The sequence below is a fragment of the Pituophis catenifer genome, unplaced genomic scaffold, assembly GCF_029215685.1.
Source record: "Pituophis catenifer annectens isolate HBS135680 unplaced genomic scaffold, rPitCat1.0.hap2 SCAF_2, whole genome shotgun sequence".
Lineage (NCBI taxonomy): Eukaryota > Metazoa > Chordata > Lepidosauria > Squamata > Colubridae > Pituophis > Pituophis catenifer.
In genome coordinates this window covers 263,629,347-263,650,315 of record NW_027256882.1, presented here as the reverse complement: position 1 = coordinate 263,650,315, position 20,969 = coordinate 263,629,347, and the positions used below count along the sequence as shown (strand labels likewise).

The 20,969-nt window shown below is 44.0% G+C and overlaps 1 protein-coding gene across 1 annotated transcript in view; it reads right to left on the bottom strand.

Annotated features, from left to right (window-relative positions):
* Window positions 1–19,589, bottom strand: part of JMY (junction mediating and regulatory protein, p53 cofactor) — a 49,342-nt gene extending 29,753 nt beyond the window's left edge. Inside the window, exon 1 of the mRNA XM_070935841.1 lies at window positions 18,612–19,589. Coding sequence (XP_070791942.1) covers window positions 18,612–19,589 — 978 coding nt within the window. The remainder of the gene's footprint in view (window positions 1–18,611) is intronic.
* Window positions 19,590–20,969: the final 1,380 nt, after the last annotated feature.

The following is a 20,969-nucleotide window of genomic DNA, read 5'->3' as shown; positions in this document are numbered from 1 at the left end:
TTGTTTCAACTCAGCCTAGCTCATGATTGCAACCTTAAGCTCCTGAGCTTTGAGCTGGATATTAATAATTAATTCCCTGGAATTTCTTCTTTCTTCTTTTACCTTTTTTATTTTCTCTATATTTGAAGTGCTTCTGTTTGACTGGATTACCAGGTACCGGCCAAAGGGGAGCTCTCCGGTTTCTGGATTGAGTGTGTGTGTGGGGGGGTAGCTGACGATCTCCCCCCAACCTCCCCTGATTTTAAATGCTCTGAGGGGGCTAGCCGGCTGGCTTTCGCCCCGGTCCCTAAACAAGCTCATTTTTACTGCAGGCAGCTGCGTTTGGAGCCGGTTGGGACGCGTGCACCAGTTCAGCTTGCCGCACGGTCCCTTTCATCGCCGCTGATCAACTGAACTGCTTTTCGCTTGTTTTTTCGCCGTTTTGAAGCCGTTTGTTGCTGCGCCAGCCTAATTCAGCCTGGACGCTGGCCTTTGTTGATTTCTGCCTGAAAAGCATTGCGAGGAGCTGAGGGAGCTCAGTGCCTGTCACCAGGGCTATTCATTGTGTTTGCCTCTAAGTCGCGGCGGCCTTCGTTCCCGCGCATTTCTGGCGACGTTTTGCCCGGGCGGCCTTGATCCCCTGGCTATTTCTGGGCACAGCGCTGGTGGCTCTCCGCTTGTCGGATGGGAGCCTGGACTTCTGCACAGCGCCCTTTTTTCTGTCTGCAGGCTTGCTTTGCGGCCTGACCTGCTGCTGTTGTGCCTTCTCAATAAAACTTTTATTTGAACTGTGACAGTTGGAAGCGGCCATTTTGGGATCTCCGGCAGCCATTTTGTCAGCACTTCAGGCCAATATATTTCCTTTGTTCTCTATTTGAACAGACTTTAGGCTACCCTGTTAATATTTGACTTGACAATAATGGGGGATGCTGACAGGCAAGCATCTTTTTCAGCTGAAGGCTCTTGGTCCCCCCCCCCCTCTTATCAGAGGCAGAGCTGCTTCTAGGCCATGAACTGCCAGCATTGCTGCAGCTAATAAAATCAAGGCCAAGGCTAGGGCTCGCTCAGGACGTTCCAAGGCCGAGAAAAAGACTGCCCAAGTTAGACAATGGGCCTTGGACAGAGAATTCGCTAAGGCCGCTGCCATTCATTCGTCTTCTGAGCTCCCTCCAGCTTCTGTTTCTACGCATCTCCTATCTAGCCAAGGTGTGGAGGCTGCTGCTCCTCAGACTGTGATTTCTCCTGTAGTGGCAGGACCATCTAGGCAGTGGTCTCCAGAGATTCAGACGAGCCTCAGCCTATGCCAGGGCCTTCTGTGTCCAGTAGACAACCTGAAGCCACCTATACCCACACAGTGGCTGGCCTTCGCTAGGGTGAAGGGGGAGAGCAGGCAGTTTCTGATTCCATGAAGTCCTGGGTAGAGCAGGCAATTAGATGGGGCATTGCAGAGGGTATGCACCTCCAATCGCAAGTTTTTGCCCAAATGTACGCCTTTAGGCCAGAGGTGGAGTCTCACGGCTATATTGCCCCTCCTGAGGATTACCAAGAGCAGATTCCCCTTCCCCTTCTGAGTTGGCTGACTATGCGGAAGACTACCTGGAGGAAGGAGAGATATCTGATGGGAATCAGGACCATCCACCTAGGCCTGCATTCAAAGGGTTATTTAATCCAGCCCTTTTGAAACCCCTTCTGACAAAGGCCAGAGCCACAGCTCGATTGGGTCCTGATCCAGCACTCTCTGGTGCCTTGGGTACTGGAGAGCAGGATGACTAGCTTTTCACAGAGCAGGCCGTAGAGGCAGACACTATTCCTATCCCAGGAATGTTTCTGGACATGATCCGTAGACAGTGGGCGGCCCCAGCTCTACCTTCCAGGGCTTCAGGTCTGGACAATCAGTTGTTTACAGTTGATGCGGACATGCTTAACTTGTTGGAGGTCCCCAAGGTGGACACTCCGGTGGCGGCTCTCACCTCTTCTTCTGTTTTAGCACCTGATGCAGAGGACGCCTTAAAGGCAGAAGATAGGCGAGAGGAGACGGCACTTCGTCGCGCGCACCAGGCAGATGCCTGGGCTGTGAGAGCTTCTTCTGCAGCATCCTTTCTCACCAGAGCGTCGGTCAGGTGGCTTCGCCAGTTACAGGGCCATCTGGCACCGGATGATGTTCGGGTCCATCAAGACCTTTCTAAGGTTTTAGCAGCAGCGGAATATACGGCGGATGCTACCTTGGCCGCTGCCAGGTTCTCCGCCAGGGCCATGGCTTCGTCAGTCACCGCTAGAGGTATGCTTTAGCTGCGTCATTGGCGAACGGATGGGAAGAACAAGTGGAAGTTGGCTTCAGCTCCCTTTGAGGGGGGTTTCTTTTTGGCTGAGCCTTAGATCCTCTGCTCATAGAGACGAGGGTTAAGAGAAAGGTTCTCCCGTCCCAGGGCAGGCAAGCGGATTTCCATTCATCTCCTTACTATAGGCGGCCCTCCTTCCGCCAGGGGGGAGCTGGGCCAAGCTTTCCCCGTCAGCAACGGCCCTTTCACTTCTCTAGACCTAATTACCAGGCAGATAGATCAGCCTTCCCCCATGGTCGCCAACAGCTGTCCGACAAGCCCTTCAGAGGTTCTGGTGGCAGAGGAGCCAGGAGATCTAAGTGACTGTCCATCTCTGGAACCTATTGGGGGCAGGCTCACCCTGTTTGTGGACCGCTGGGACGACCTAACTACAGACAATTGGGTGAGGGAGATTGTAAGAGCAGGGCTCTCCCTCGAATTCCTTTCACCTCCTCTGAGGCGTTTCCTCCCTTGCCCCGTTTCTGGAGACCCGTCCAGGCGGGGACTCATGGAATCGGCTATCCAGCATTTGCTGGATATTCAGGCCATTCAGCCGGTCCCACTGGGACAGAGGGGGCGCGGGTTCTATTCCATCCTATTTGTTATCCCAAAGGCCTCGGGGGGGGAGGGCAATTCTAAATTTGAAGGGTCTCAACGAGTATATCGTTTACCGGAGGTTCAAAATGCACTCCCTGCATTCCATCTTAGCGGGAATCAGGGAGGGAGACTTCCTAGCCTCCATAGATTTGACCGAAGCCTACCTCCACGTCCCAATCCGGCCGGAGCATCGTCAATACCTGAGGTTTTGCTATTCAGGCCGTCACTACCAATATCTTGCTCTGCCATTCGGGCTGGCCTCTGCCCCCCGGACGTTTACCAAGATTCTCTCTGTCTTGGCAGCGTATCTCAGGTCTCTTCCCATCAGAATTCAATGCTACCTCGACGATCTGCTCCTACAAGCGTCTTCCCAGCAGCGAGCGAAACAGGACTTGGCCACGACAATTCAGGTACTGAGGGACCATGAGTTCTCGGTGAATTTGGCAAAGTGTCACCTGGTACCTTCCACAAGGTTGGTTCACCTAGGGGCCCTGATAGACATGCAAGCGGGGCAGGTCTTCCTGTCCCAGGACAGACAGGACAGTATAAGGGCGCTGATTCAGTCGCTTCAGAGGTCCCAGACGGTTCAGGTGGCCCAACTATCCCAACTGTTGGGAAAAATGATATCTTGTCTGAACATAGTTCCCTGGGCCAGGTACCATGCAAGACCACTACAGTGGTTCTTACTCCCCTTTCAAAAGGCGGGGACAAGCTCCTCCAAGATCAGGGTTCAGGTTCCGCCACGGGTTCTTCGTTCTCTGACCTGGTGGACTTCAGAGGCCATCCAGAAGGGGTGTTACTTCAGGGAACCCCACCGGGTGGTAGTAACATCGGATGCCAGTCTGATGGGCTGGGGAGGCCATTGCGGATCTCAGGTGGCCCAGGGCTGCTGGTCCCACCTGGAACTATCCCATCAGATCAATTGGTTGGAGCTCAGAGCTGCCTGTCTGTCTCTTCAGACCTTTCTTCCACAGGTGAGGGGGCAGCTTGTGCTCCTTCTCACAGACAATACAACGACAAAAGCCCATATCAACAGGCAAGGGGGGGACTTGTTCCCGGCCTCTGATGCGAGAGGCCGAGACCCTTTGTCTCTGGGCAGAGACTCACCTATTGTCCCTGACAGCGGACCACATCGCAGGGACGGACAACGTAAAGGCCGACTGGCTGAGCCGAGCCACTGTGGATCCATCCAAGTGGAGACTCCATCCCAGCTTGTTTGTGGAGTTAGTTGACTAGTTCAGCCGACCGGTAGTGGACCTCTTCGCCTCTCCAGCGAACACACAACTCCCCCTTTTCTTCTCCCGGTTCCCTGCCCCGGGAGCAGCGGGGGTGGATGCTCTGAGGACCCCCTGGCCCAAGGGCCTCCTATACGCCTTCCCTCCCCTACCCCGATCCCAGCCGTCATTCGGAAGTTGTTGTTGGAGGGGGCGGAGATGGTGTTAGTGGCCCCTCACTGGCCCAGGCAGCCTTGGTTCGCCGACCTGGTCGACCTGTCGGTCGCCAGGCCCTGGCAGATTCCCCCGGACAGAGTCACCCTCAGCCAGGGTCCAGTGCAGCACCTGGACCTGCAGAGGCTGCAGTTAGCCGCTTGGAGGTTGAGCGGGGCCTCTTGAGGAGGGAGAACTTTCCGACCAGGGTCATCAGGACTATGCAGGCGGCCAGGCGGCCTTTCACCACGCGTATTTATGAGGCAACGTGGAACAGGTTTGCAGGATGGTGTGCCTCCAGACAGTTTAGTCCAAGTTCAGCATCAGTGGTGGAGGTGCTTGAGTTCCTACAGGACGGGTTGGACATGGGGCTTTCCACTAACACTCTACGGCGACAGGTGGCTGCTCTGGGCACTGTCTTGACATTTGGGAAGTGGGGTTCCCTCGCTAATCATCAGAGAGTAAAGATCTTTCTGCATGGAGCGGCTAATTTAAACCCACCGCCTCTTCACCGATATCCCACTTGGGACCTTTCTAAGGTTCTTCAGGCATTAACAAAGGCAATTTTCGAACCATTGAGGGAGGCTAGTCTCCGTCTCCTCTCGTGTAAAGTAGCTTTCCTTGTGGCCGTCACGTCTGCCCGACGGATCTCAGAGTTGGCGACTTTATCGGTGCAGAAAGACCTGTGTATTTTTCACCCAACAGGGTGGCCCTGTGGCTGGACCCTGCCTTTCTTCCTAAGGTCAACTCCTTGTTCCACCGAGCACAGGAGTTGGTCCTGCCAGACTTCTGCCCTCGGCCTCGGCACGCCTTGGAGCAGACCTGACACACTTTGGATATGAGGCGGGCCCTCCGTATTTACATTTTTAGGACCTCTTCTTTCCGAAAGACGGAGGCACTCTTTGTCTCCTTTCAGACGTCGACTCTTGGCCACAGGGTGACCTCTTCCACGGTGGGGCGCTGGCTTCAGACGTGCATCTCATCTGCATATGAGCTTCAGGCTCTCCCGGTGCCTCAAGGGATAACGGCTCACTCCACCAGCAGTGCTGCCACAACTGCGGCCTGGTCTACTCAGGCGTCAGTAGAAGACATCTGTAGAGCGGCCACGTGGACTACTCCCACTCCCTTTATCCATCATTATAGACTTGATTCCTTCGCTTCAGCAGAGGCAGCATTTGGGAGAAGAGTACTGCAGCGGGTTCATGAAGATTCGGGGTCGTCGGTCCAGGACAGCTCCCACCCTTAGGGCTGGCCAGTCTTTGGCATATCCCAGCCTGGCACCTCCCATTTCTACACTATGGAAAAGGGACGTTGGTCTTACTGTGATACGTTCCTTCTCGTAGTGTGAAATGGGAGGTGCCAGCCCCGCCCTGTCTGTGGCTGCCTGGTCTGGCTCCCCTGGTGGAGCATGTTGTTTCTATTTTTCAGACTGCGTTCCATTCACCTTGACTGCGTACCATTCATCTTGGCTTCGTTGGCACAAACTGAAGAGACATCACCAGGGAGGCGGATCTTCAGAAGTTTCAACTCAGGACATAGAGCTAGAGCATACTAAATCCCAGCCTGGCACCTCCCATTTCACACTACGAGAAGGAACATATCACGGTAAGACCAACGTCCCTTTTCGTTTAGCTACCACAAATGGGACTGGCAACTCAGTTGTTAAGTGGTCACTAAGTGAAATTGCATCTATGCTTATGATCTTTTTTCAGCTTTGCTTTGTTTTACAGGCCTGCAAAGTTCATAAATGCAAATATTGCAAACTTAATTTTTCATAATCGTAATTGTGACTGGTCACTAAACAAGACAGTTGCTAAATAAGGATTATCTGCATAATCCCACTGGATTATAAAAACACAAGAGTGTCTATTATGCCTACCTCTTGTTCAGGCCATTATTGAAGGTAAAACTGTCTCTTTACTTCCCCTTTTCCTTCTCTATCTTATTCTGACAATAGTATACATATATAATACCCTGTTTATTCTCTACCTTTCTCTAACAATAATATGTATGTATAATTTATTTATATTTAGAAAATATAGTCACCTACTCTAGACCTACAGCAACTCTAGGCAGCTGACAAATAACAAAAACACAGTATAGAAAAAGAAAATAAAAAACCAATAAAAATAAAAAACAATAAACTACTCTCTCTCCCTCTCTCTCTCTGCTATCTAACTAGTATTTGAAGCACAGATTAGATAGGTACATGTTACAAATAAATGTTTTCAGATTTCAGAAGGTCCAACATTTGAAACATCCACCAAAATGAATTTTAGATTCTCCATGATTGACCTGAAGTAGCTCAATAAAATAAAATACTAATATTCCAATAAAGTATAAGAAACTGAAAGAAAATTGTCATATTACAAAATTTCTAACTGCAGAGAAATATGGGAATTAAGATAGAGATTCGAGATGACCTCCTTTTACCAGTCCACAATAGAAAGTGTCCTCACTTATTGCATCACGGTATGGCATGCTGGTCTGACAGCCGCAGATAGAAAAACACTACAGAGGGTGGTGAGCACAGCACAAAACATTGTGGGCTGTCCCCTAATACCACTAGATGAGATCGCTATGGCTCACTGCATTGGAAGAGTGAAGAAAATTCTCAGGGATGACTCTCACCCTGGTCATCACTTCTTTACCCTCCTACCATTGGAAAGGATATAGAAGTATAGACAGCCGCACAAACAGGCTAAAGAACAGTTTTTATCCTTGGGCTGTCAGAACTCCTGAATGAGAAATAACATCATAACTACAGTATGAAGTATGATGGACTGCAGGGTCAGTGCAATGTGTAACATGTTCACACTGGTGCAATCGGATTGGGTGTTTTGTTAATATGATTTGGGTTAGGGATTTGCTGTATTTACTGTTGAGTTGCATTGTGTTGGGGGGGTGCACTGAGGGAGCTCAACCAATCTCATTGTACATATGTTGTGCACTGACAATAAAATTTGTAATTGAATTAATCTTCATGTTTATGAGATGGGAACAATGGTATAAATAAATCTGCAACCAAATGCAATTTAAAAAGTTTAATGAAGCAGTACGTGCACCGTTGGGCAATCCTATGTTTGGACTTTATATACCTCTCCTGTCCAAATTGCACTGGCACTCAGTTTCCTTCGAGATATTGGTTATCATCTTTAATATGCTACATTGTATGAGACCAAAGTAAGGTAGTCCTCAACTTACAACCGTTCACTTACTGACTGTTCAAAGTTACAATGGCACTGAAAGAAGTGATTTATTACCACTTTTCACACTTATGACCATTGCAGTATCCCCATCATCACATCATCAAAATTCAGACACTTGGCAACTGACTCATATTTATGTTGCCGTGTCCTGTAGTCATGTGAATACCTTTTGTGACTGTCTGACAAGCAAAGTCAATGGGGAAAAACAGATTCATTTAACAGCTGTTATTAACTTAACAACTACAGCAATTCACTTAACAACTATGGCAAGGAAGGTTGTAAATTGGGGCAAAATTCGTTTAACAAATGTGTCACTTAGCAACAGAAATTTTGGGCTCAATTGTAGTCATAAGTTGAGGACTACCTGTATCTATTAGACCTCCTCTCCCTAAAGGTATCTGCCTGTCTCAACAGAACAGGTAGGTAGGCATGCTCCAGGTTCCTTTTCTTAAACATTGTCCCTTGTGGGTCCTGGAAGCTGCCTTCTTCTTTGCAGTCCCCAGAAGACCTCCCCCTGGAGATCTAACTCTTTTAATCTTCCAGAGAGCACTCAAGACCTGGCTCTTCCCCCAGGCATTGAGATTGGGTGAGGTCATAATGGGAGGAGAAAGTGGTGCAGTGCCAGGTTTTTCTGTTTTTCCTAGTTTTGTATTGTTCTGGTTTTAGCATTATGCTGTTTTACAGTTTGGTTTTTAAGATAGATGGCTATACAAATGTTTTAAATAAATAGTTTTAGTGCCAAGTCAAAAGACCCAAACTACAGAAAATAATTCTAAGAGCATATTTTTTTTCGGTTTGTAGGGCTTTAGACAACAAAAGTTCATTCCTGCTTTAATTTTCCTTTATGTAAGTGAAAAGAATTCTGTGTGCTCTCAAACTTCTAATATATCAATGAATAATGTTAAAAAGTAGGAAGATAGGAAATTCTTATTAACTAGATAAAGGCTGATGCTAAATTAGCAAATTGGCTGTGACTCAATTTTTTAAGAAAGAGGAGAATGTCTAGATTTTGATGATGTATGTTTTTTCCACTTTAATGTTTGCATGGGCAATTTATTGCTCTACATAATTCAATTTCAATTCAATTCAATTTATTCAATTTATAACCCGCCCTTCTCCAAGTGGACTCAGGGTGGTGCACAGCCAGAACTAAAACACATATCAATACAAAATTTAAAATTATTAAAAGAATTAAATAACTGTGGCCCAAAAATTTAAAACATTGAAAACTAAAACCCATTTGACAATTTAAAAAGCTAAAAAGACTAAAAAAAAAAAAAGGGGGGGGGGTTCACGCCAGCCCTGCTTGATGGAAAAGAAAAATTTTTAGGGCACGCCGAAAAACTCGATATCCTTCATATCTCTGGGGGCAAATCGTTCCAGAGGGTAGGAGCTGCCACAGAGAAGGCCCTCCCCCTGGGGGTCGCCAGCCGACATTGCCTGGTTGACGGCACCCTGAGGAGATAAGATACATAAGAGATAAGATTACATAAGATAAAATAGTAAATTCCTCTGTCTTTTCTTCTCTTTTATTATCCTTCAAAATACAGGATAATAGACTAGTCTAGGATAGACCAGTGATGGTGAACCTTTTAGAGACTGAGTGCCCAAACTGCAACCCAAAACCCAGTTATTTATCTTAAAATACCAACACGGCAATTTAACCTGAATAATGAGGTTTTACTATCTAAAATAATGATAAGCAATGCACAGTTCAGCTAATTGTTCTAAGAAAAACATGATAAATGCACTTTTATGCTCCTTCAATTTTTTTTTGTTGTTTAGCAACAAAAAAAAGAAAAACTTTTGTAATATTATTTCTCTCTTTCCGTCCCTCTCTCTTTTCCTCCCTCTCTCCATCTGTTTCTCTTTCCCTCTCTCTTTTTCTTTTTGGCAATTCCAACCTGGATCCTGTCAGGGCAGCCTGAGCGCAGCTTCCTCCTCGGAGGTGACCAGCAAGCAAACAAACGTGATGCTCTGGCTGGGAGGAGAGTGTGGAGCCCCACCTCTGGCCAGCGAGAGTGGAGCAGGCAGGGTGCACACCTTCCCTGCCGCTGCTGTGGCGCTGGCTAGGAGGGAAGCGTGAGCTGAATGTTTGGAGCCACGCTCGGCAGAGTTTGCAAGCGGGCTCGGCAGGACTGCTTAGCGGGGAGGCCCCGGGCCCGTTTGGTTTGCTTCAGCGTGGGGGGAGGGTGGGAATGCAGAAGGTAGAGGAAGTTCGGGCCTCTAGGCATTCAGCCCTCACAGACTCCTTTGGGGTGACTTTTTCTGCTTTTGAAACATTACATTTAGCAACAATAAGAAAGAAAAAGTTTTGTAGTATCATTTCTCTTTCCCTCCCTTCCTCTCTCACTTTCCTCCCCACTCTTTATTTCTCTCTCTTTCCCTCCCTCTCTGTCTCTCTCTCTCTCTCTGCCTCCCTCTGTTTCCCGGGGGGGGGGGGGAGGAACCCCTGAATTGGTACTGGGTGGTGGGAATGACATCCAAAGGTCGACGAGCCCAGGAGCAGCATGCCCACGCTCAGCTGGCTGGCAGGGAGGCGGGGCATCCCAACGCAGGCAGCTCTGTAGGAAAAGAAACTGCTTTTTTTTTGCTGGGTCGCATTGTGGTTCTGCATCATAACTGTTTTCAGGAGGAGGATGGAACCCCATCTCCCCCATTGTGAAGCGCACAAGTGAAAAAGTTAACTCAATCAATTCCAAGTTCGTGAGATCTTTTTCTTTCGCGAGAAGTAGGAATTGATTGAATGAAATGTGATGGAGAAACGCAATTGAAGCTGGGCTGGGGCGACTTCACGGGTGCCCACAGAGATCTGCGTGCCACATCTGGCATGTGTGCCATAGGTTCGCCATCACAGGGATAGACTATTCCTGATATGGAAGTTTTTGGTGATTATTCAGCAAATCATATCAATCTCGAACACATTTTGGTGAGTTTTAAATTGTCTGGAAGAGATGAAACTGACATCAATATTATATGATGATGATGTCATCCTTTTCAGTCACATCTGACTCTTGGCCAACTATATGATTAGTAAGCTGAAGGTTTGTTTCCTTCTTAAATACAAATTCTCTTGTCTACAATAGACAGACCAGAATGCAAGAATGCCACGCCCCGGATAGAGTTAGCCAACCAGAATATTACACAAGAAAATAATCACAGTTATAATCCAATTTAATATAGTTTTAATTAAACCCTTGGGGAAGAATGGAAAGAGAATATAAACACTTCCTCTCTAGCAGTGTCCGTGTCTTTTCACATATATCAATTAGACATATTTAATTTTATAAATTTTACAGGCTTTCTTCACTGCCAAAGTAAAGATCTAAACTTTTCAAGCAAACATGACCTCTAAATAATGTATTAAAATTATGAAATTCCACAGCAATACATATTAAATCATATAAAGATGAAAGCTGCCATATAAAAAATAAAGATCTAAATTAGCCCTGCCTATCTGAGGGAGAGGAAGAGAACATGGAGGCCATAAAATTAGTGATTCTACATTATTTATTTATTTATTTATTTAAATTTGATTTATATGCCGCCCTTCTCTGGAGACTCAGGGCGGCTTACAATGCGTTAAGCAATAGCCTTCATACTTTTGTATATTTATACAAAGTCAGCTTATTGCCCCCACAAACTGGGTCCTCAATTTACCTACCTTAGAAAGGATGGAAGGCTGAGTCAACCTTGAGCCTGGGGAGATTCGAACTTGCAGTAATTGCAGGCAGCTGAATGTTAATAACAGGCTATTAGTCTGCTACGCCACCAGGCTCTTATTAATGAGAATTATAAAACATTAGAGAAAAATATTAAGAATTATCAAACAAACCACTGTCAATTCTTATACATACATCCTACGTATTGCAATGACCATTGTAAAATTGGTGAAAAAGATGAAAAATTAATGAAAAAAAAGATATACTATTTTTTATTTAAGATTTAAATGAAGTGCATCATATTACAAGATTATATCCAGATAGTTTATCAAAATATATTGATAATATATTGTAAACTATAGAATCTAACAATTGATATGTCATACTTTTCCAATTAATCAGTTTAAATTATCCAAAAGACAGGACAGAACAGAATAGAACAGAAATACTTTATACAGTTGGTATAAGTACAATTGGACACACAAGGAAATTGTCTTCAGTGAATAAGCTCTCAGTGTACATGCCAAATAACAGAGTAATCATAATAATGATACCAATAAAAGGAGGTAGTAGAGAAGATGAGAAGAATAACAACAACAACAACAATAATACTACAGCCATACTACATACTACTATACTTAAGACATAAGGCAGTACTCTGGGAATTAGGTTTTCAGCAGAGTGATAGCACAAGGGGGAAAACTGTTTCGATATCTTGTTGTTTTGGCATGCAATGACAGGCTCAATAATTCTTCTGTAGAACTGTATAAACAGCTCTTGGAGCAGTCTGAACTTTCTGAGTTGATGCAGGAAGAACATTCTTTGTTATGCCTTTTTATGTTAATTTCAAATCCTGAAAGATTATAGAAGCCCAAAACTTGAAAAATTAGCAAAATGTATTGTTTGCCGATTATCCCCTAAATTATGAACCATTACTATACCATCATTATCTAATATGAGAGGCAGTTTCTCTATAAGATTTAATGAATAGACTTTTCCCTTCTATTGCCTAAAATCCTTTACTGAGATGCCAAGAAATGAAGCAGAGATCTTCTGCATGCAAATCTTCTTCCATTTATCTGGGTAATGATCTTACCTATTAACAAGGACAATATGAGTTTTCTTTTATTTGAAACATAAATACTTAGCAACATAAATTCTGGGCTCAACTGTAAGTCAAGGACCACCTGTACATGTTCCCTCCCCCGGAAAATGAGGTTAACGACACCTACTGGCTAAAAAAACTAACAGCAGTGCACATGCCTAGCAGCACAGATGAACGGCTGCTAGCAGCAGGCTCCCACCCTTCATGGCTAACCTAAGGAAAGACATCCCAAAAGGCAACTGGTTGCCTTTTATTGGTTTTTATTGGTTTTATTGGGTTTTTTCCTTGAAAATGTTTCACTTGTCATCCAAGAAGCTTCTTCAGTTCTGACTGAATGGTGGGGAATGGAATTTATCTGGGTAATAATAATTTGTAAGTTCATTCAGAACTGAAGAAGCTTCATGGACGACAAATGAAACTTTTCAAGGAAAAAACCAAGAACCGTACAACATGGAAAGTTCTATCAGGCCTTATAGCCACTAAGCTACATGACCGTATGGACCATTGGGCCAATACATAAGCACAGCTCAAAAGGACATTGGGAACAAAACCAGAGATTTAAAATACCCGCTCACAGACAGACCAGTTGCCCAAGACTCAAGGTCTAGACAGACCAATCTGAGCACAGCCCGGACTGACTACAATTCAATGCCACATATATGTATCTGCGAATGCCTGGGGCTATACAAAGTCAACAGGACACTAAAGGCCTTCCTCAAGAACTCAATGGGACTGTGGAAGACAACACTGGAAGTCAACTCAAGACAACTCACATAAGTAGCCATTAAGAGCGGCATATATCAAAGTGATGCACTATCTCCACTGCTGTTCTGCATAGCAGAACAGCAGTGAACCCCCTCAGCCAGATAATCACAAGGACTTAATACAAGTTCAAGAGTGGAACTAGCATCAGTCACCTCCCATACATGGATGATATCAAGTTGTATGCTAGGAGTGAATGAGACATTGATTTATTGGTCCACCTGAGAGGGATCTACAGTGAGGACACTGGGAAGTCATTCAGACTAGAGAAGTGTGGCTGGATGGTGATCAAGAGAGAGAAAGGGAAAATAGTTAAGATTGATAAGGTGAAATTACCAGTGGGCAACAAAGCAGACATACAGACCAATTATAACTACCTTGGTATACCAGTCGCATGGAAACCATAATTAGAATGCAAAGAGGATAGCAACATTCAAGTATCACCAAAGGAACAGACAGATTTTGAAGAGCCAGTTCAATGGGAAGAACAAGATCCATGCCATCAATAGGTATGCCCTGCCAATCATCAGATAGCATGCTGGTATAGTGAGCTGGCCAAAAAAGGATATTGATGCTGCTGATGTGAGGATCTAGAAGCTCCACATGATGTACAGAGGTTTCCACCCAGGGTGGATAAAAATCGATGATTTTTTTTAAAATTTAAATTTAATTTGGATTTTTAAAATTTTTATTGAATTTATTTATTTATTTTTTACTTTGGAGTAAAAATCTATCTAAAGATAGTTTTCTATTCAAGATACATTAATAATTTAGTTTATTCAGCATGAAATGGTTAGTATCCAATTAAAATGATGAAAGTCATAAATGCAGTGAGAATATTGGAAAATAGTAAAGTTCCCAGTATATTAGTATAACAGCAAAAATGTTAAAATATGGATGTTATGATTATGGGATGTTTAATGTATGTATGGCATGTTTGTGCAAGTCTGTGTGAGCCCTGCCTGAAAATTGGAATAACACCATCATCTAGCAAGAGACTAAGAATGAATGGTAAATAATAAGAGTAAACAATGTCATAAGTGTGCCTGGAAAGGTGTTTGACAAAATTCTGAAAGGGGACAATAGCCCCAATTTGGGAAGTACAATACAGTTGTATGCAAGGTGAAGTATGTGCAGGCCAGATCTTTTCTTTTCAGTAGCTCACTGATTAATGTGAATAGCTCACTGATGTGATGTAATGTAAATTGACTTAAAGAAAGCATAGACTTAGAACACAGAATAGTTCATGTGAATATGGAATTTAAAGGTGATAGCTGAATGGGAAATGGTAGAAGTAAATCATGAATGCAAATAAACTGAATGCTTAGTGAATGATTCAAAACTGTGCCAGGAGCATGACAAGGATGTGTGGTATGTTGATTAATACAAGCATTGACAAACATGTTAAGAAATGCTTTTGGTGATTAACAGAGGTTATATTGGCTGGGGATATGGATGTGGATGTACTTTATATGCAAATTATGTATTACTGGCTAAGAACTTAATGTTTTGCAACAAATATTAATAATGACACAACCATGATGTGAAAATTAGTGTATCAAATGCCAAGGTAGCGTTTGACCAAAAAATGGTCATACGCACACACACACCAAGGCAGGGGTCTCCAACCTCGGCAACTTTAAGACTTGTGGACTTCAACTCCCAGATGAGAATTGAAGGGTAAAAGTTGAATGGAGTCAAAATCAGTTATTAAGAAGTATAGGCAATAAAGCAAGAAGAGATAGGATCAAGACAAAATGTATGCTGAGTAAATGTGAACTATATAGAAAAGTTGAGTGAACAGTACAAAAGTAATACATTAATGTGATTTGGTTATATAGAAAGAATGCATGAGGATTGCATCATAAAATAAATATATAATGGAAGAGTGGTGAACTGACAGGAAGGAAAAATACTAATGAGACCCACAAAAAAGTGTGTTTAACAGTTTGAAAAATTAAATGCAATATATGAACAGATGACAGAACCAGGAAGTTTCCAAGGTTGGAAAAAGTATGGACAATAATTGTGAATGGCACCTATATAAAACAAGATTTAGTTATATTTGTTGTTTTAGTCCTCTATGTTTCTTTTACCATTTTTATTCTCTTTCTACACTTAATCTAACTTTTTATCCTGAAAGGGACTAGCATAGCAAGTATACATAAAGATCCATTATACAGAAATTATTAAATCTAATCTTTTCTTTAAGTTGTCTTTAAAAATTTCATACTGTTTATTAGATTTATATCCTACCTTTTCTCCAGGAGCACAAGGCAGCCTTATTTTTCTTCACTTTAACTCCACAGTAATTACCCCTTTAAGTGAGGCTACACTGAGGGACAGTGATTGGCTTAGAATTAGCCACTGAATTTCCATGGCTGAGTTTGAGATTAGAAAATAATACAGGTACGTACTCAATTTACTCAAATAATACATACAGTACTCAACTTATGACCACAATTAGGAGCAGAATCTACACCGTAAGTGATATAGTTAAGTAAATAATGCCCGTTTTTATAACCTTTTTGCTACAGTCTTAAGTGAATTTAGCTTCCCCCACCACCACTAACCTTCCCTGGGGTTACCAACAACTGCTTTGCTTGTTGGCAATTCTGGGGAAGGTTACTAGATGTGATCATGTGACTCTGCTCTGGGACACTGCAACTGTTGTAATTACATGCCAATTGCCAAGAACCCAAATGTTGATCATGTGATCGTGGGGACCCTGTGACAGTTATAAATGCAAGGACAGGTCATAAATGACTTTTCTCAGTACCATAAACTTGAAGGTTATTATACAAATGGTTGTAAGTGAAGGATTACCCATAGCATGTACCAATATGAAAGAGATAAATTCTGTATGGTAAGATTTAACGTGCCACTTCACCTAACTTTTTATATTATCTTTTAAAGTAATTTAGGCTACCAATATTCTTCTACTTTCAATTTTATGTATTAATATTAAATATTAAGACTATAATTTTGGCATAGAAGCAATTTTACAATTCCAACCATTATATTTGCAAAATTATTGCAGAAAGATATAAAGTTTTACATTTAATATAAAGTTCTAATCAAGTCTGAACTTGAGTTACATGTTGCATAGCTCAACAGGAATGTGTGACTAAATAAAACATTGTCCAAGCTAATTCTAAATAAAAGGAATTTATCAGTGCATATGGCCTTTCTTATTTCATCCAAAGAGTTGAATCATTCAACTGACCATTAGGATAAATCTTAATAAAAGGGCATATTAAGATATGCTAGGAAATGTTATAACCAATATCAAGTTATTAATATTCTCTTTAAAACTGAAACATTTTTGTATGGGTTTTAATTAAAGAACTGTTAAGAATCCAGTATCCTCACTCAATGACTCTTAACTGCCTTAAAGTCACTTTCAAAGCAAAGGTAAGGCAAAAGAAAATATGAGTGAAATACAATACATGAACTGAGTTGTCTCATATTTCAGGAGATAATTGAATCCCAATCTGAAGTGTAGAAAACTACTATATTCAGATTACACATTAATATTAAATGTCTGTCATCTGTTGCTTCATTATCATGGAATAATTTAACCAAGTAAGCTATGAGGTTCTTGTTTCAATTGACAAGCAGGTAATACAGTAGATAGTGGAAACCTGAGAGAAAAAAAGTAAGTTATCCTTTCTTAAATATGCACCTTTTAATTAAATATGAGTCAGTTACATAGAAGGTACTAACAGATATACTGACATTAGACAATGCGTTTAATTAGCATATACAGTATATATACAGATTGTTACCAGACAGTCAACATAATAATACTGGCATAGCCAATAGCTCTAGAATCATATCCATATAAAACTGAACCTGGTTTAACAAAACGTATTTTATGCCTCAGTTTCATATGAGAAACATTTTAATTTCTAGGATACTTAAAATACTTGGTAAGTAATTAAATATACTGCATGTATAATCACTTCATTTTTTAAAATAAATATATCCTGATTAGAATAGTTACCAACATTTATATGTAAATGTTGGTAACTATATAAATATACATACTGTATATTTATATACAGTATGACAAAAATCATATACAGACTAAAGAGCTTGTATAAAACCTTAAAAAGCGTTTTTTTAAAAACTTATGGCACCGAAACACCCTATTTCACACTATTCAATGATTATTATATGTTTTTTATCCAGTCTTTATTACTTTATTAGTAACTCAACATGACAAACATTCCTAAATACTCCTTCCTCCTATTTTCATCACCACCATCCTGTGGGGTGAGTTGGGCAGACAGAGAGACCAGCCCTAAGTCACTCAGCCAGTTTTCATACCTAAGGCAGAACTAGAACTCACAGTCTCCTGGTTTCTATGCCACACCTTAACCATTACACCAAACTGGCTCTCCATTCTCCTTCTAGAGTAAAATGTTATCCTCCTCTGAGAAAAAGCTAAAGCAATAAAGCTTTTTCTTGCATATTGCTGCTGCTACTATGGCCCTTCACAGCTTTTATTTTGTATACCTACCATGAATTATAAACAACAACAACAAAAAAAGAATACTGGTCTAAATTTCCCTTCTATTGAAATCTCAGCTTTGATTGTTATTACAACTGACCTCCTGCTTCTGGGCTAAATTCTTAATCTTACATATATGCCAACTTCAAAACCAAATTTAGCAGAAGATAAATACCATTTATTTACTTGCTTGTTAGATTTATAGTTCCCCATTCACCGGGAACTCCAAAAAGTCAATATGGCAGCCATAATGAAGTTGTTATTATTGTTTCATCTTGTTTTGTTTTACTGATCTTGCTGTGAGCAAACAGGGTTATTGTATATAAGATGATAAATCATGTAAGTCAGGTAAATAAATAAAAATGATCACATGATTGAAGCCCCTCCCCTCTTGTGCAGGTATCAAAATACTGCCATCTTCTTCCTTTCTTAAAAAAACTCTTCTGGATGTGTTTCCTCCAACCAATATACATTATCCTAATTTCCCTTACAACAATAATTCTGTGAGGTAAATTGAGTGAATAAGTGACCTATAAAGACCCCAGAAGCTTCACTAAGGGTGGATTTGAAATGAGGCCTTCCCAGTGCAGCCCAACATATCAACCATGTTTATGGTTGTGGTTAATGTTTTTACTTGTGAGTCACCTAGAGTCAGAGTCTGGAGGCCTAGAAATTTAATAATAAATAAATAAAACAGAAACATGTACATCCCCCTTAAAAAGTTTCATCATAGTTAGGTATACAGATATCTGTATCCAGAATTTGCACCTTGGAGGATTTACTAAGAAGTACTCCAGCAAACATTCAGATTTACCAACTAATTATATTTTTCTAAGTATTTTGTTTTTCCTAAACATTATCACTTATTTGGAATTACAGTATGTTAAGAGGAAAAAAGAAAGAAAACAACTGAGAGTCAAACCTTAGGAAATTTATTCTAAGATTAAGTTGACGAATAACTGGTGCAAGCAAAATGTATTAATTAAGCTTGATGAGGGTCTCCCCCCACTTTATCTATACTGGGGGCATCGCTCACCTCCTGAATGCGCTTACGGGCCCTTTGCAAAACCTCCTCGTAGCCTTTCTGCCGGAGCTCGCTCAGACTCTCGTAATATTCCTCCGGGTCGTCGGTTTCGGTAAAGAGTACCTGAGAGAGGATCTTCCAGCCGCAAGTATCGAGGCAGTGGCCCAGGTATACCTGCAGCTGACAGCAGAGCGCATCCATCTCTTCCTCCGAGAGCTCTGGAATCCCGAAGAGCACCGTCCACATCCCCGACGGTTCCTCGGGAAGGACGGGCAAACAGGGCTCCAGCTCGGAGTTCACCGAGCACAGCTGTTGATGGACGGCCCGCAAATCCTGGAAAGAGAAGAGGCCGGCCCAGCTGCATTCCTCTCCAGATAGCGCTTCCACCTCGGCGGAGGCCGCGGTGGGCGACTCGGTCGCTTGAGGCCCGGCGGGAGGAGAAGGGAGGAGAAAGGCGGCAGCGACGGCGGCGCCTCCCGAAGGCTCGTCCTTGCCCAGCTCCAGCTCCTCCAGATCTTCGGCCGCGCAGGCCGCTGGGCTGAGCGGCGCCTTCGGAGCGGGCTGAGGCCTCCGGGGCAGGCTGCTCTTCGTCCTCGCCGGGCTCCTCTGCGACGCCTCAACCGCTCGGCTGCCCGGACTGCGCGGAAGCGACTCAGCTCGGGCAGGCGATGCCGGCGAGCTCCTGGTTTGGACGGGCTCCGCGGCGCGTCGGGCCGGGGGTTTTCGTATAGTGGGGCTGCCGGCCGTTTTACAGGAGGCGCTTAGCTGCTCGGCCGCCCCGGGGCCCACCGCGCCAGTGCGGCGGAACTCCCGGGAGCCGCTGCGTTGCCTCTGCGCCGTCCGGTTATGGCAGGTGATGGCGAACTTGCTCTCGATCTCATTCCAGGCCACGATAAAGACAAACTTCTGCTTCTCCCGCTCGTGGAAGGCGTGAGGCCTCACGGCCACCCAGTCCGCCTCCAAGGTCTCTTCCAAGGCGAAGGTGCTCATGGTGGACCGACACCGCGACGGGCCCCCCCCCCCCGCCTCCCTTTTCTCTCACGGACGTCGCGAAGCGGGGAAGTCTCTGTTCCGGTCAAGATTGCCGGCTACCTAGTCACCGCCCAGCCTCAGCCATATTAACGGCCGGCATCGGAAACCCAAGCGGGCGGAAACCCAAGCAGGAAAGATGCCAGGCTAGCCAGGACCCGGAGAGCCGCGGTGGAAAGGCGCCAGAGACCCGCCGGTGCCTTCAACGGCCGTTGTTCCTGCTGCTGCTGCAGCGCGCGCGCGCGCCCTCCGCGCGCCTCTGCTTTGTTGTCAGGAGTCTGGCGGCCGCAGAGTCTCCCGCACAGGTACTTGCAAGGCGGTCACGTGGAGACGCCGGATCTGTTTACAAGCCACCGCGAGGCCGCTGTCCCGCCTCTTGCGCTGTTTGCCCTCCCCGCCTCTTCCCTTGAGCTGGGGGACGTCTCATCCTCCAGTCCGCAGGACAGAAAGGACGGCGGTTCGCTCCTTTCCTTTTGTCGGCCTTTTCCCTACCGGGATTTCAGGAGCGCCGCCTTGTTCCCCCTCCTCTTTCTCCTCTCGAAAAGATCCGGATTCCAAGCGCTCCTGGGTGGATTATTGGGAAAGCCGGGATCCTGCCAGAAAGGCGCCTTGAACCCACGCCCGGTCCCGAAAAGATCAGCAGAGCTTTAGGGTCCCAGCTGAGGGGTTGGTGAGACCCTTTTATGGACAATGGTGGCTGAAGTTCATGACGGGTTTCTGCAGTGAGATGGGGTGGGTGGTGTGAGGAGCTGAGCTTCGTTTGCAAACTGTTTCTTGCCTTTGAAGTGAGTCCCTCACGTTTTCGCTTTTGGTTGTTGCGGAAAGACGATGTGTATCAATGAAAGACGTCTGCGAGCCCCCAAGTGGAAACCTTTATCAGTCGTAGCGACTTGAGATAGTCGGAAAATACAAACCTGATCCGTGGGAGTCAAGTCTTAATTTTGAACCAGCCTTACCAAAGTCTTTTTTTTAGAAACTTATTTCCCCGAGGTACAATAGGTAGGTATCCTATTAGGCTTTATATTTTTCTAAATTTCATTACTCAGTATAGACTAGAAAATATATCTGTTTTCTTCTCTTTTCGTAGGCCTTTATGTGTATTTCTCTTTAGCCAGAAATCTCGTAAACCAAGATTTTTATGCAGCCCTAGTTCAGTGAAATCACAATCCACTAGTTTCTAGGTTTTTTTCAGGCAGCCAGCAAACACCCTGCTGCCCAAGACTAAGGGTGCTTGCTGGCTGCCTGAAAAAAGCCTAGAAACTAGTGGATTGTGATTTCACTGAACTAGGGCTGCATAAAAATCTTGGTTTACGTAGGAAGAACCTGGCTAAAGAGAAATAC